At 42.4% G+C, this 16,891-nt stretch overlaps 1 protein-coding gene across 1 annotated transcript in view; it reads left to right on the forward strand.

The window, feature by feature from the left end:
* The window catches only part of map2 (microtubule-associated protein 2), a 67,954-nt gene that overhangs the window by 41,893 nt on the left and 9,170 nt on the right, over positions 1-16,891 (forward strand). Inside the window, exons 6-16 of the mRNA XM_031858737.1 lie at positions 732-806; positions 3,269-3,484; positions 5,481-5,765; positions 7,458-9,511; positions 9,971-10,577; positions 10,703-10,933; positions 12,018-12,134; positions 13,209-13,270; positions 14,891-15,032; positions 15,367-15,423; positions 15,559-15,860. Coding sequence (XP_031714597.1) covers positions 732-806; positions 3,269-3,484; positions 5,481-5,765; positions 7,458-9,511; positions 9,971-10,577; positions 10,703-10,933; positions 12,018-12,134; positions 13,209-13,270; positions 14,891-15,032; positions 15,367-15,423; positions 15,559-15,860 — 4,148 coding nt within the window. The remainder of the gene's footprint in view (positions 1-731; positions 807-3,268; positions 3,485-5,480; positions 5,766-7,457; positions 9,512-9,970; positions 10,578-10,702; positions 10,934-12,017; positions 12,135-13,208; positions 13,271-14,890; positions 15,033-15,366; positions 15,424-15,558; positions 15,861-16,891) is intronic.

The raw sequence follows: 16,891 nt of genomic DNA on the forward strand, positions 1-16,891 counted from the left end.
CCAGTCACAGGGTGCTGGAGCCTATCCATTGCCATTGGACAGGGCACATACTGGATAGGTCACCAATTCACCTAAGATGCATTTTGGGAGGAAACCGCAAACCAAAATAATTTTGCTATTTAAATATTGCACCCTTAATGTCTCTTGAGTCAAGACACAATTCAAACTACATGATGAGAGAACATTTCAGACACACACAAGTCAGGTCTGCCGTTCAAAAAGTCCTCCCCCCTTTTTTATAATGGGAAAGCAGCATATTTACAAATTAAACAATCATTCCCGGTAAGCATACGACAAGCTAAGCACAGAAGAGAATGGGGAGAGATGATCATTTTCCCCAACCCCATGTTGAGCTATAGATTCAATACCTACATCTGTGGTTACAGACAGTGTCACAACAGAGTGTTGAGGTGAGCAGTGCAGCAGCAATATTGCTGAGCATTGGCAACTTGAAAATAGTGCATAAAAGATACGTTGCAAGGAGAAGAGTGTGTTACGTGTGAGTGTGGCAGTTGTCTACCAGAAATAACTAATAGGCTTCGCTGTATTTGCTCACCAGTAAGCATTGTGGGTAATGTAGGCAGAAGGCGTTGACATGGAGGTAGAATGTGTGGAATAAAATAGATATCTCTGGTTCTGCGGCATCAATTTTGATATTTACTCAAAGTCCTTTACAGTATGTGATCATTTATGACTATACTGTTTCTTCCTCTTCCTCTATCTCTTTGAAGTTGAAGACACCACAAATTTGCCTCCCTCTCCACCCCTCTCACCTGCTGCGGAGCACTTTGGTCCTCTGGAAAAAGGTAGGCCAAGAATGGGATCAGTGTGTTTAAGAGTGTCCTTCTTTTCCCCAACTGAAGCCCTGGAGGTTTGTGATCGCCACCACATTGGAGTACTGATGTTGGTTGGGTCTGGGGCTACTTAAACCCCCCCCCCCCCCCCCTCCCACACACCCTCAGGACATGCCCCACCTACAGGGGACAACCCACACATTGGTACCCGTTCAGGAAACCTGTACATAAAAGAGTTGCTAAAAGCAGGAACACGTTTTCCATTTTTCAGACATCCATTTCCTTTTAAATCCTGCTTCCTCCTCATCGTACACCTGGAAAAGATACAAGTCGTATCTTCATTGTCATCACTGTTTATCTCTCAAAGAAAAGAGCGCCCACATGCACGACGGCCTTGTTACAACGAGTGCACTCTTTTTTTTCATCCTCTTCTTCCATTTCCCTTTCTAAAATCCGCACCTCGTCTCCCCCACACACTAATACGACAGCCAAATTAGGTAGCCCTCCGACTTGTTGTTGTTTGTCTTTTTTGTTGTTTTGCATGTCTACTCATGGTGTTGTGTTTTCTTGTGATTGCCTTCTGTCAGTCTTTTTTGTATGTCATTTTTGTTTTTGTAGGCGGCTATGGCTACATATCAGATTTTTAGCGCTGTGAACATTACGTGAAGACGTAGCTGCTTCGCTTCAAGTGAAAGGCAAAGACTAAAGCTAAAGCCTAGCAATAAAAGTAAGGCGTAAAAATGAGCTAATATAATATATTCTCTACAACTGTAGCAATGCAGTCTAGATACACTGAATCATCGTAGTAAGTTAAGTTAGCCTAGGCATACTAGCATATAGCTGTGTGTGTGTGTGTGTGTTTGTTAGCTAGCCGTTACACTGAAAATACTACCCCGATTTGTTTGTTTGTATATTAAAAAAAAATAAAAGTATTTGTTCTTTGCGTTTCATATTTGAGCACTAGCATTGTGATACAGTTTGGTTCTTCATCTTTGACTTCTAAATTGTAGTTTAATCAATGCAGTGATTATTGTGTACAGTGCAACTAAACGGTCAGCCGGCTTTACGCTGCGTGTGTCTTCATGTCTACTCAATTCACAGTCTGGCTGGAATGTAATGAGGACTCTGTAGATGGGTCAGCCATGCACCAAATAGAGATGGTCAGTTGTGGTAACATTGTGTTTCGAGTGCACTAGAAGAAGTACGTAAGAATGATTTGAGGTTATCTGAGTTTTCCACAGAAAGTGATAGTGTTCTGTGTTCTTGATCAGATAGAGTGATGAAGAGATTTAGTTACGCGGGCGTTATTGTATTAGTGGTCATGATTCAGAGCAAGTAGGTTCAGTCTTAAAAGGCTCAGTCACGACCTTAGAGGATGGTGTTCTTTTAAACATTAGCTTTTTGAACTCCGCAGGGGTTTTTCCTTTGTTCTAAGAGAGGATTAGCTGTGTCTTTGAGGTTTTTTATAGGTAAGGGGTTTGTTCCTGTAATGGCAGTGGCAAACACACGTTACTGATTGTGTTACAACTACAACTACTACTGTATTAGTATTATAATTGTTGTGTCTGTGTTGTATGTCTTTTATTTAGATTTAATCATTCATACGTGAAGCGGTTTGTATTGTTATCTTCCTCAAACGATGAAATATTCTAATTTTGTTTGTCGCAGAGTAGGGCTGGGCCCCAAAGCTTTGACCCCTTTGATTTGCTTGTCGCTGTCTCCTTATCAATGTCCCGTGTGTTACGTTTCTCTTGCTCTCAATCAAGCTTTGTCTTCTTCTTGCATCCCCCTCTCTGGTGACTCGCCATTTTTTTCTCCTCAAGCTTTAACTTCCCTTTCTCCACAAAAAAATGTCCATCTTAAGAAGTAACTTGAGGATGTATCTAGTAAAGAACGAGTCAATGGTTAGTAATTTCCTAAAGTACAGCTGGCCCCAGTTCAACTACTGATTTAGTTTCAAGAATCTAAGGACCTAAACCAAAACAAGAAAAATATAAACATCATAAATTGTTGCAATGGATCTACTTCCGTGAAACATTTTACTTTCATGTTATACACAATTTAATTCTGCCTCTCAACAGATGCCAACAAGCTTCAAAACCCTTAATACATAATGCAAATATATATGGTGCAGTTAACTGCCGTTGAATATTTTTTTCTAAACTTAAATTTAATTATTTTGTTTAACTAAGTAAAAAATTTAAATGTGTTGAAAATAATTACTGCAAAGGTTTTTTATTTTTTACCGAAATTGCATAATCTCTCTTAATTGGCATTCTATCAATGTTATCAAAGATAAACTAGATTGAAAGACTCAAATGTCAAATCGCCTTTAAGATGGACATTCTTTGGTGGGTTTTCCATTTTTTTTTTCCTTTTCCTTTCTACCCTTTCTCTTCCTCTTCACTCTCTCTTTCAGTCCGTGTGTCCAGATTTCCCTGCAGTTCTTCTCCTTGTGTCTGTCTTGTTTGTAGATGTAGGGGATGAGGAGGAGGCGGGCCCTCTCCGCCGCTTCCAAAATTCTCGGGAGAGGTGCAAGTTCCTCGCCCCCTCCATCTCAGTTTCCGTGCCCGAGGACGACCCCTACCACTCCGACGAGGAGTACTATGACCACCCATTGTTCAGCCCAGAGTGGACGCACTCGGGTTCTCGCCCCACAGGGCAGGCCGTGGCCTTTAGACAGATTGAAGGTGAACCACGCATGGTTCCTCTTTGCCATATCCCCCCTCCATTCCTCTCTCTCTCACTCTGTTTCTCTCCTTTCTCATTTTGATGCTAATTTCCTCTCCTTCTGTGATGTGACCTCCTCCCTCCATCCCTCTTGTCCTTCCGTCTCTCCGTCCGTCAGTCCGTCTACTCGTCTATTCGTCTGTCCTTGTGTGTGTGTTTGTGTGTCCTTGTGACGTTTGTCTGCTCAACATCTGAGCAACTTCATATTTGTTTAACAGTCATATTTCTTTTTTTTTCATTGATTTCACCCGAAGCCATGCTACTTGTGGTTGCCATGCTGTTAAGTCCGACACATAGCTGTGAAGTCTCAGAAGTAGGATTCACTTAATGGACACGATACATTACAGCTCTCAACAGTAAGACCACATGGCCACCAAGGTTCACTGTTGGGGCATAAAGTAAGGTCCAAATGGCTTTCATGAATATCTCAGAGATACGGTGCATGATTGATGACCTCCATGCACAAATTCCTCTGCACCAATCATCTCCCAGAGTTATGTTTTGGTTTATTCTTTAAAATGACCCCTCAACCCCTTAATTGTGCCGTGCCATATCAAACCCGCTACACGCATCCTAAGTTACTGTCACCCGCTCACTTTGGCATCAGAGAAGACTTTCAGCTCCACTCACTCTCAAACAACTTTCCACTTTTATTGTCGTTAGAAACACAACATGGAGCCAGTTTAAAGGGGAACTAGGACTAGGGTCTTTACACTTAGACTGTTCAAACACACAACATAGCCTTTTACGTTATCCATCCAACAAAATAAATCATTTGATTGGGCAGCTTCAACTGAGGACAGCAACTTAATTTATACCTCTGTCGGCTCTCTGATACAACTCAACCCCTCCAAAACACAATGCCTTTTAAATGTTACATTGCTTTGTCAGCCACAGGTCATATTGTAATTTGGCCGGCCGTGTGTGCTCTGATTAATTTGACGTGCAGTTAACAAACCATAATGAAAACTCAACTCCTGGCATTTGCTCCTAGTGGTCTTCACCACTGTGACCCATGCGCCAGGCCAAAGTAGTCAACCGAGGGAAAACACTGGCATTCATTCAATAAACGCACAACAAAGAAGAGATATGAAGAGTATGTCATTGACTGTGAAACTGCAGACATTTTCTAAATAGTGTTAATGTAGTCTGATTATTAACTCCCCCAGCTTCCCCCAACCCGTCATTGGCACCGCTGACAAAGAAATCTAGTAGAAACATTGTTTTTACCAACATCTATGTCACATGCAGCAACATTGGGCAGCAACGCTTCTGAATAGAACTTATTACACAATAACTGAAAATGTTATACAGGAATGGCTGCTGAAAAACTAAGTTGTATGCCCCCCCACATTGTGCATTGCACAGTCCGTGTGCAATATCGAGAATCTGAGGCACTCTACCTTTTGCTGTAATGGACTGCAGCTCTTCAAGGTTGCCTCTTCTAAAGAGCCTGGGTTTTCAGAAATGCTCTGACTAGAAGTGCTTCAACAATAGTGCAGTGTTAGGCCATGAAGTGTTACCATTTATGTTTCCATTTTTCTTGAACAACCTCAGTTGTCAATGATGGCAGGTCAATCTCTGTTGAAGACATGGTTTATGCCACAGAAAAAGATAAATGGAAACGGTTGTTTTTTTACAGTAAATAAAAAAAAGATATTGAGAAATAAATGTAATGCATGCCTTTAACCACCATATCTTTGTACTGTAGTTTCCTTGCATACTGGGTACACTAAGTACCCAAAGTAGAAAAGCATACAAACAGAATGAAAAACCACCCACACACTACACTCTGTTCTATATGTGTAATGTACCTATATGTGTGAACAGACATACATTTTAGGTCATCTTCTCCCAGAGCTGAAAGTGTCCCATCATAAGTTGTGTTCTCACATAACCCAAGTCTGTGTTGCCTGTAGTCTTAATGTGTCCCCCTCTCACCCTGTTTTTGAGAAGAAGAGACCATGGAGGCTCTTACAGCTGAATACGAGGAAGAGGTGGAAGAGGAGGAAGAGGAGAGTGCAGAGGCAGCAGAGTCCGAGGAAGCTCTTGATGAGCAGCAGTGGAGCGGGGAAGAGCCCGAGCTGGACAACCCCCAAGCTGAGCCCTTAGAGCAGGCAGAGGCCATAGACGAGGCCCAGGATCTAGACCTGGAGCTGGGCGAAGCAGCTAGTGCTGCTGCAGAAAGCTCTGTGGACAGAGAGGAGGAGGAAGCAGAGGGTGGGGAGAGCCCTGAGACAGGTGTGTCCTGCCCTCCTGCTCTCCCTGCCGGCATGTTACTGTATTGTGTACTGTATAAGAACACAAGATGTGTCAAAAGGACCCCATAAGCATTATAATTCAGGTGGAATGGCAAGTAATCCCCACTGCGCTCTGCTGTGGCTGCAAGGCAACACAGGCTTGTTGGTGAAAAAAGCCACATTCTTTTAACTTGACCTGGTTTTATTGTGTGCTATCTTTGCGCTTGTATTTTCTTTTTCTTGCTGTGGTTTTCGGCACCGTGTCGTATTGGTATGATGAAGTGAACGTAGCAGTGCTTTTTTTCGCCGGCTCTAAGCTTACAGGTTACACGTTGTGTTTACAAGTGGCTTGATGCTGGTATGCCAATGCGTTGCACTTTTCGTAACCATGAATCATACTTTCTAACCATGGATCACTCATATTATTATCATGATTTTGTGTACATCATTTGCAGGGAATCTTGTGTTGGCTGTATCATGTCAAGTGTGGTTTCGTTGCCTCATCAAATGCATTATCATATCAGCAAAATTACAATTCATTTATTTTGTTGAGTTTGTTTTTGTCACTGTTATTGACTTTTTATGGCATTGATCTGTCGTTCACTAGCAAGGTTCTTCTGCATTAGTGTCAATATGCTTTGGATTTTATAAAGACATATGAAAGTCATTTTTAGGTGCCAAAATTAATTGTATGTTAATAAAACTATATGATCAATTTAAATTGGGAAAAATCTCATACAATTTCATTGTACTTTCAAACTTCTTTCAGTGATCACATCTGTCCAGGTTAAATTGATCACTACTTATTTTTCTTTATTTCTCATTAATCACGATCACTATCTAACTGACACTATATTTATTGAATTAGTATAAAGTAATGAAAAAGGCAGCTTTGCTATTAACTGAATTTTATTCACCGTTCCAAAATACAGTACAGCTGTTTCAAACGCAGCTTCAACTGTTTCGTGGTGGGCTTCAACCACAGGTGCTTTCCCATATTCGCTTTGGTTTTCTGTCTCCATTATTAGCAGACGTGACTGTGTCTTGATGTTTGAGTAGATTACTCAAATTGTGTGCATACGGGTTACTGCAAGGCAAAATATTATGGTAGTAAAGTTAAAAAATGATTAATAATAAAATAATTACCTAAATTAAAAAAAAATCCCAAATGTTATCATGTATAAAAATACCACAAATGAACACTGTAAGCAGACTACTTGATACTTGAACAGCATTTGTATACGTAGGAATGTCTCCGTCCCAAGCTTTTTGATCCATATAAGTGGTTGATCACTGTAACCGTGATCACTATAAGTGGCTTCCGCTGTAATTACAAAGAATGACAGAAATGCTATAATTGTTTTTAATTTGATGTTTTGAAGAGTCGCATGGATATCCATCCCATCTATTATTGCTTGTTCCCCATAAATCAGCATTGCAGTCGCCTCATGCCGGTTCCGTCACATACCATGCCATACTGTGATCCATCTGTGACTTGGTGGGCCCAATAATCTCGCCGTATTTCTTCAGTGATGGCCGTATCATTGTGCTGTAAGTTTCTGAGGAGAGCTTTGCCTGTTTCTGTGATAACAGCTTTCCCAGTCCCTAGCTTAATAAATATCTCACTCGCAGCATGCCAAAGCATTACCTTTCTATGTTGATCAAAACAGCAGACTTACAGATGTCCTTTCAGCTTTGAAGATGGACTCAGACAAGCAGGGAAGCGAGAAAAGTGGTTCCATGAGCCCAGACAGCATTGGATCGGAGAAACGCCCAGAGGAAGTTTTTGAGCCCCAGATGCAAGGGTTTTTTGCTGGTGAACGAGTTGTACCAGAGAGCCCCACCAAGGATATGCCATCATTTGTTCCTCCGAATGTTGAAAACAAAGCCAAAGAATATGCCAGATCACTCACACTTCAGCCTACATATGGCGAGCCAATCACAGTGTCGGAGAAACAGCCGTCAGTGGAGGTTGTGGAGATCAGCAGTATCGGTGCTCCCCCTGATGTATCGTCACTGGGAGACAAAGTTCAAGGAGGAGACTCAACAACGGACGCTAGAGACAGATCTGGCATGTCAGCATATTTTGAAACATCAGCCATTGAGGTTGTTGAGGCTCCCCAATGTAAGGGCGAAGGTTATTATGAACTGAGCAGATCTGGTGAAGAGAAGAGTACAGTTGATGCCGGGCCTCAAGAGATCAGCTACAGCACACTAGCTGAAGCTCAGGATAAACCCAACACTAAAGAAAGTACAGCAGAAGACACTAGACTGTTCACAGTTCCTGACAGGAGTAGTGAATGCAGGCTTTCCCCGGGTAAACTGGCCTTGGACCAGAGGAGTTACTCACTTAACATTACTATTGGAACAATGGATCCGAGTGGCCAAGGAAGACCTAGGAACTTCTCCCCACTAGCCACAGATATCATGTCATACACTTGTGGAAGTCTAGATGAGTCAGCAGACTACCTCCCAGTCACTACACCATCTGTGGATAAGCCTCCATCCTTGCCTCCTCTGATCCTGGAGACTGCGGCCTCCATCACCTCAGATTCTTCATCTCCTCCAAGGACCACTGAACCGGTTTCAAAACCCAGCCCTGAACCGGTTTCGCCAGAATCACCGCAGCCCCTTCAGAGCACCTATAAAGATGGCACAGAGATGTCGCAAGACTTGCCTGAGATGCTGGACCTAGCTGGTACCCGTTCCAGACTTGCATCCGAAAACACCGAACCAGACATCACCAGGAGAAAGTCAATTCAAGCTGATTATCCAGCCTTCACAGATGACCCACTGGCTAGCCTAGTTTCAGGGGAACTAAGTCCTATGTTCAGAAAGAGTGAAAGCCAGCTGGAAGATATGGGCTATTGTGTGTTCAGTGAATATTCAGGACCCATGCCATCACCTGCAGATGTGTTGAGCCCCACAAACCTTTCTGCACAGGTCTTTACCCACTCCGTCCTGGAGGCGAAAGTGGCTGAGCAAGCTATGAAATTAGCAGTCAGAGACACATCTGTGGAGGACCACAGCCAGCCATCAGGAGTTGCTGATGTCACTGAAGAGAAAGACCAGAGGCAAGTAGAGAGAAACAATTCTGCTGAAGAAAAGTGCAAGGTTGCAGATGAACAGTCAAAACAATCTGTTAGAGTGATGCCACTAGCTCAGCCAAGTGAGTCCTTTGTGACACCAACGGTCACTGTGACTCTAGAAGAAGGCGGGAGGTCATTTAGTGACACTGAACGACAAGCAAGTGGCGAAGGCTCAGCATCAGAAACCGAGATTGCCGACTATGAGAGGCAGATCCGCAAATTGGAGATGGAGGACAGGCCTCTCAGTATGGAGGAGGAAAGAGAACTGCAGGAACTTCGGGAGAAAGTGAAGCTGGTCCATCAGGAAGCCTATGAGGAAGTGGATGCCGAAGATGTGTACCAGCTGACCGGTGTGGCCAAGGATCGGATTGCCAGGCCTGTCAAAACATCACCTGCTTCGTCTGTGGAGAGCAACATCGATGATGATAAACTGCTCTCTCCAGTGCTCTCACCTTCAAAGCTTAAACAAAGAGAAGTTTATGGTTCCCCCAAAAGAACAGTTTCACCAGTGTTAGGAATTAACAAAGAAAAAGAGGAGTCAGAAAGAAAATTTAGGGAAGAGCAAGAGAAGGAAGCAGCCGAGAAGAAAATTAAAGAAGAGGCTGAGATGAAAATCAGGGAAGAAGCAGAAAAGAAAGAAAATGAAATGAAAGAGATCGTAGAGAAGGAAAGGAGAGAGAAAGAAGAGGCAGAAAGAATCCTGAGGGAAGAGACAGAAAGGAAGGAGAAAGAGGAGAGTGAGATGAAAGAAAAAGAAGAAAGAGAGAAGAAGGAAAGAGAAGAGAGGGAAAAGATGGAGCAAGAGGAGAGAAAAGGGAAAGAGGAGAGAGAGCAGAGAGAAATAGAGGAAAAAGATAGAAAAGAGAAAGAGTTGCGAGAGAAGGAAGAGAAAGAAAAGATAGAAATGGAACTGAAAGAGAAGGAAGAAAAAGAAAAGATAGAAATGGAACTGAAACAGAAGGAAGAAAAAGAAAAGATAGAAATGGAACTGAAAGAGAAGGAAGAAAAAGAAAAGATAGAAATGGAACTGAAAGAGAAGGAAGAAAAAGAAAAGATAGAAATGGAACTGAAAGAGAAGGAGGAAAAAGAAAAGATAGAAATGGAACTGAAAGAGAAGGAAGAAAAAGAAAAGATAGAAATGGAACTGAAAGAGAAGGAAGAAAAAGAGAAAGATGCTGAGATGGACAAAAAGGTTGCAGACAAGCTTGAGGAGATGGCAAGACAACCAGAGGAAAAGGCGGCCGCGAAACCTGTGGAGAAAGAAGCTGAAAAATCTGTGGAGGCTGAAAAGGCGCAAGACAAAGATGAGGAAGAGGTGTTAGGTAAAGTAGGGGCAGGAGTGGTAAAGGAGATCCCAGAAACTCGAGCTGCCATCGAATCAGTGGTGACAGTTGAAGACGATTTTATCACTGTGGTCCAGACCATTGATGAAGCAGAAGAGCCGGGACACAGCGTTCGCTTCTCTGGTTCACCTGAGGCTGAAGGGCTTTGTGTCACTGCCCAGAAAGAGGAAGAGGAGGAAGAGGAGGAGTCTGTGGAACTGGCCCAAGAAGCAGACTTGGAGGCTGCAAGTCTAGAGGAGGTGGTAGATGTTCTTGAGACCCCTGCCTCCCCTGGGAAGGAGGCTCAAACCATAGACACTGAAGAACCGACAGAGAGCTATGATAGAGATGAAACCACAATGGACGACTCCATCCTGGACAGCTCCTGGGTTGACACACAAGGTGAGATCTCTTTGGTGGTTTATTCCATTACATTGTTATTTTTTCCCATTTCTTTCTTCTTCTGCTTCAAATAAACACATTGATGTTGTCTCATGTTTTTCATGTCTTGCTTTGCCACCCTGCAGATGATGATAAGAGTATGGCGACAGAGCAGATTGAGCCTTTGCCCAAAGTCAAAAAGCCTGCTGTGGTCCAGAACAAGCATACCCAACAAAGGAAGACAGAGAAACAAGAAAAGCCAGTCAAACCCAAGGCCAAGGGAGGGCGGGCTAAGGGCCGAATCTCCACACCAGAACGCAAGCCTGTCCGCAAAGAACCTGTCTACATCCCCAGAGAGGAAATCCAGAACAAAAAAGGTTCCCTTCATTTCACAGTTATAAATATTACAGTTATGGTTTATCAGCATACCTGCTGCTTTCCATAGAATCAGTATTGTTATACACTTTTCTTCTTTGTCCTGTACGTTGAGTAAAGCCATTTAAAACAGTTGCTCGGCATCATCATTATCATCATGTAAAGGTTCTGAAAACGAGATCGAAACCGCAACACAAACGTCCACAGTCTTGTGTTCCCCCTCAACCCGCTGCTACCGCGACCGCTGCAGATCCCCCGGGCACATTCAAGTCAGCAGTCTGGGAACATTATGGTTATCTGGGGGAGTACAGAGATGGCAATTGCATCATCGACAAAACGCACACAATCTGTCCGTAGTGTTTCACAAAACTTCCTTAGGCGACAGGCAGCACTTTATATATGTTAGCACGTTTCCGAAGACATCATCCCAACAATGATCTTAGCGATCCTCCTTAGAATCCCCAACAACAGCAGGTAACTCCTACCAATGTCTTGAGAATGACACCACAAGCTAACTTGGACTGTGCTCAAGCAATTACCAATGCAATCAGGGTTTTAATGGCACTGGATATGCGCTATTTTGTCAGTTATAGAAAACACGGGATTCAAGCATTTGCTCGGTGTGCTGGGACCCCGATATGAAGTGCCAAGCTGACCGCGTTTCAGTATGTGACTGACTGCATAGTTGAGTTGCATCTTATCCAGGAGGTTCGCTAACAGATGTTTACTCAAAACACCAAAACCTGTATTCCTACTGCCGCGCTGCTTAAATGGTTCTTAATAGTCCTCTTTATTTAGTTAATGTATGTGAACCCCCGTATTACAAGGTATGAACCGCACTGAACAGAAACTCGGGATTGGAGAATTGTTAAACCCCTCATCATCATGTGCCTAAGTGGTCTAGTTACTTATTGTTTACCTGTACAACTTTTTGTGTCAGAAGATTTGCAGTCTCATAATAACCCACAGACACAGTGATTTGAGTCAGCTGTTTTTAGTATAGTACAAATACGAACGTGGTTCAGTCTCTGCCTCTGCTTTTTTGTTGTGTCTCTGCTTTTGTCAATGGCCTGTTTCCTCTGGTAGCTGTGATAAGGAAGGCCGAGCTTACCAAATCCCCATCTAAGAGGAGTGCGATGAAACCAGCCGTCCGCCAGACCCGCCCCACCCAGCACCACTCCTGTCCTAGAAGGAGACCCACAGGTGACACATTGCCTTGGTCTGTCATACAACTCTAGTGCTGTGTGCACTACAACGTCCCTTCACTGTCAGCTTCCACCTGGTTTTGGCATCCATTTTGTTTTGTTGGTTACCATGGTTTGTTTTTGTCGTTGTATTTAATCACAATAAAAATTGACTGTCATACATGTTTCATTTCCTTCATTTGTTTTTGTGCACATCGTCTCTTTGTTCTTTTGACAGAAACTTAACACCCAGTTGAAAAAATCAATTCACTGACATCCTGCTTTTTTTTCAGGATTCACTGAACACTTTCAAAGCACACTTCCACATCACTACTTGGAAAAAGCAAGATTTTCAGCTGGTGTTAAGATACTCTTTAAAAGCATCTTCCTTGCTGTTACCAGTTCCAGCCATTTGTGTTTATGCTCTTGGTGAGCTGTTGGTGGTCCGTTGCTCTGTCACATTAATACACTAATATGTTTTATAATTATTCCATGTCATTTAAAGGTTGCCTGAGAGTTGTTTGGTGTGAAAAACCTAGAAAATGTTCCTGACCTCTCTGGTCTTTCATATGGTTTTCAACCTATGGTTGCCAGGCAACTAGTAATCCACGGTTCTCTGGACCTGATACTATAAAGACTCAGAGTCCCAGAGGCAGTTTGCACTTCATTTTCCCCTGATGGGCTGAATTCTGTGTCACTGATGATGAAAGCTCAGTGTACTGCTGCATTGCCCCAATTAGATTATTTCCCAGGGTTGCCTTACATAATAGTAAATCCCCCCCACTCTGTGTGATACCTTGCCAAATCTTTGCAGAACAGAGCTCTCAATGGGGCAGCAACCCGCTCCCACAGAACATTCGATTTGTCATATACTGTAGCTCTCCATGCCAGGTACAGCAATGCAAAGTTGTACGTCCATACGTACACATACAAAACCAAATGTGCTCAATGATCAAGGACACAAATATGATGATATTCCTTCAAAAGTAGGACATTAAAAGGGTTCTCACTTCTTCCCCGTCAGTGTATGAAGGTCAAAACGTGTATTCTGATGGTGTTGTAATATTCCTGTTATTCTGTTTCTGTTTCTCAGAGGCGCTACCAGACAGTCGTCAGCCTTTAAGTGTTGCCAGAAAGTCTCGCGATAGAGCATCGGTGAGTACACTCCATCAGCCCAACAGTGGAATGAGAAATATCATATCAAAGCTTTACTGGCAAACCGCCTGAATCATCAAGTAGTTTTGTAGTAGGGTAATTAAATATACTGACGCTGAAGAGAGAAACCAAAACGTTCTCCTAAACGGCAGCGACTGATTGCTCTGTCTCTTGGAAACGGAACTCTCCAACATTAGATCCACTCTACCTCAGCCTTTTGTTGTCCGTTAGTATAAAGAGTTTTAGAAAAGAAAGGTTGGTAAACATGGACATGCTGACATTGTATTACACCATGCAATTAATGCATAATTAAGTCAAAACAGATATCAAATATTTTTCTCTTGCTACTAATATGAAACTAATACGCAAGTTGCCTTGTAGTGCTAACTCTGAAACAATAAACACCACATTAATTAGGCAGAATAATTATCATTGGAATTGAGAGTTATTAAAAGCTGTTATATATTTTCTCTTGTGACTTCCAGAGAAACCTAATCATATATTCAGATAAACACATTACAGGCTGTCTCCCCTCTCTCTATCTAAGCCCTAATCCCTGCCTGAAAAACGGTGAATTGCATTTCTGTATTAACACCACTGCTAGTTTTCGTTTTGTATTCTGTGAAACCAATATTATGTCCGTTGCATTTGCTTTTTGTAAAAATGTTTGCCATTGTTGCCTTGTTTAATGGGTCTTTGCAAAAGTAGACAAGGCAGATCCATTTAGAGCATTTTCTTTCTTACTGAGTGGGTGTCGAATCACCCCTGACATTTCTCCAGCGGCTGTGGTCGTGACTGCATTTTAATCCTCCACCATGGTAATGACAGTTATTGTGTCTAAAATAACACCGTTTCTGCATTTCTTAAATGTCATGTCATCAAAGCATACTGTAAGAGGGTTCTGTCACTCTGAGCCCACATTATATTTCACTTTTGATTCACACATTCTATTTACAGTCTTCAATACATCTCTTACCATGGTCTGCAGTGTACTTTTTTTTTTTTTCTTCAAGTTTGTTGTTTGCCATTTTGAAGTCATAGATTTTAAAATGTCTTAACTGACATGTTCACAATGAGCGTGCATGAATTGCTGTTGTGATGGGCTATAATTAAATGTTAAACACACAAGATCTGATGCTACTATCTCATTCATCATCACCACAAAGGAGATGAGATCTTGTGCACTGATAATGCATGTTAAAGCACTGTTATTTTCACCATTCTTTTGTCACCCTGTGTCATGTGTTTTGGTGCCATGCTACTCACCCACCGGGCCTCATCGTTGTGCTATCTCAGTGCCATGCCCATCATTCGCCACTAACAAAGATCCCCACCTCCATATCCAGAGTGGCCGCCTCATTAGATAGACCACGCCCATCCTCAGCGGAGCCTCAATTCTTCCCAGTATTACAGAGACTCATAGCCAAGGTAGGTGAATGGCAGAGCGGCCTTGTAGCTGTGGGAGTTCAGGAAAGATCATAAAAACATATGTATATAATTAGTTAAAAAATTACTTTTATTTGCAATATTACCAAACTAGACCGGTTATGTCACCTTTCATTAAGAATCAATCAGAGCCTCACTGGCCTAAGGATCTACCTCTTGTCTGTTTCCCAACAGGACGGTGGGTCGTGGAGCCCTGCAAAGAGGTCCTCCGTGCCGCGACATGCCTCCATTCTGAGTCGCCGGCCATACCCAGACCATGAGGAGAGCTCCACCTCCATCACCAGCTCCGGCTCCACAGCTCCTCGCAGACCCACATGTAGGCTCAACTTACTTCTCAAAGTATTGGTATTTAGGTGGTCTTAGATAAATCAATCAGCCTCCAGTATGAGTCTCAAGAAATTGATTCTACTAATAACAAAGCAAAAACTGTACCAATGCCTTACATTATAGTAAATAGACTATTCTATGTAACAATAAGTCAAAGTGTGCTTACACATACACAACTTACCTTGTAAATAGCAAAGATCCAGATCGATTAGTTTAAAATTGGACATCAAAGAACCCTTGAATCTCCTTTTCATTCTTTCCTTCTTCCTTCCTCATCATCTCCTTTATTAAATCTGAAACATTTCCTCTTTTCACTCCTGCAGCGTTTCGCACAGAGATGAGGGCAGAGCATAGGACTGGACGGGCCTCTAGCATGACAGGTAGATGGGATTCTCCATACGTCTGTCACTATGATTGCTATATTGGATTAAATTGAATTGTACAAGTTTAACTTAATTAACTAGTAACTCAGTATATATGGCATCATCCTTTATTTTCCTCCCCACCAATAACAGAATCAGTGCGCTCACGTTCGGCTCGCAGCGGCCACTCCACCCCCCGCACCCCTGGCTCCACAGCCATCACCCCAGGAACCCCACCCAGCTACTCGTCGTCCTCAAGGACCCCTGGAACCCCACGCTCCCTCAGCTTGATTTCCCAGGAGAGGAAGGTAGCCGTGGTCCGCACCCCGCCCAAGTCACCTGCAACCACACCCAAACAGCTCCGCATCATCAACCAGCCAGTGCCTGACTTCAAGAACATCAGGTCCAAGATCGGCTCCATAGAGAATATCAAGTACCAGCCCAAAGGAGGACAGGTGATGCTCTTCTCCCTCACTTACCCCAAAACCTTTGCTCCCCCACAACCCGTAGCTTCTATCTAACTGCTTGCTTATTTCTTTCACCTCTGCAATCCAATCACTACTTGTTGCATGCATTCTGTTTTTCCTACATGTCTCTGTCTTTCTAATGATCTTAGAGAGGCTTATTCGAGAAGTTGTTAGTACGTGTACCTTCTGTCCATATAAACGTAGATATCTATATCTATATATCTATATTTAGTGATTATCTCCTACCAGGCTATACCCTGGATCTTGTCCTTCAAACCTTGAAACAAAAGCAAACGGTTAAGTGGTATTAAAAACAAATGGAGACAGACTACAATGTTGCCATGTCTTTATGTATTGTTAAAAATCAGTAGAATATACCATTGGTATGTACCAACGCCAACGCTTAATGATTTGGTTAGAATTGCATTGTAAAATGTGTTTTTGTATAATTTCTTCTGACTTTTCTTATTTCTTAATATGATTATTTCCCATGGACCCTCTCTCCTACCTCTCCACACTCATTGTTTTTTTATTTAGTCTCTTAGCTACCTCTTTCCACTGTTAGTCCTATCCTTTGCTGACTCACCAGTGTAAAAGGACAATGATTTAAGAAAGAATGATGTGTTGTGAAAGAAAAAAATATTGAACACAAAATTTGCGTTGATTAAAACTTAGTCAAATGCATAAAATGATGATGAGAAAGAAATACCAAGTTTCACAGGGCCTTGAGCATCTATGAATATTTATGGGAACGCCGAGGCTAGAACTTCTTTAAAATAATGCTTTTGAGATTGAATTTGGTTAAAATAATACAATTGATAACCAACACCTAGTTCTGCAGTTATTCGCAGTTTATAGCCACTTTCAGTTTATTGTTTTGATTCACCAGTCAGTATGGTTGACTACCCGTAGTGTCCCTGTATAAAACTATAGGCAGCTGCTCCTAGCAAGTGAGCTCACACACGTGATTATGTTACTCCTGCCTTTTGTAAAATTGCAGAGAGCTGGGGTAAATGTAA

The sequence above is a fragment of the Anarrhichthys ocellatus genome, unplaced genomic scaffold, assembly GCF_004355925.1.
Source record: "Anarrhichthys ocellatus isolate YVR2014 unplaced genomic scaffold, GSC_Weel_1.0 scaffold20, whole genome shotgun sequence".
NCBI lineage: Eukaryota > Metazoa > Chordata > Actinopteri > Perciformes > Anarhichadidae > Anarrhichthys > Anarrhichthys ocellatus.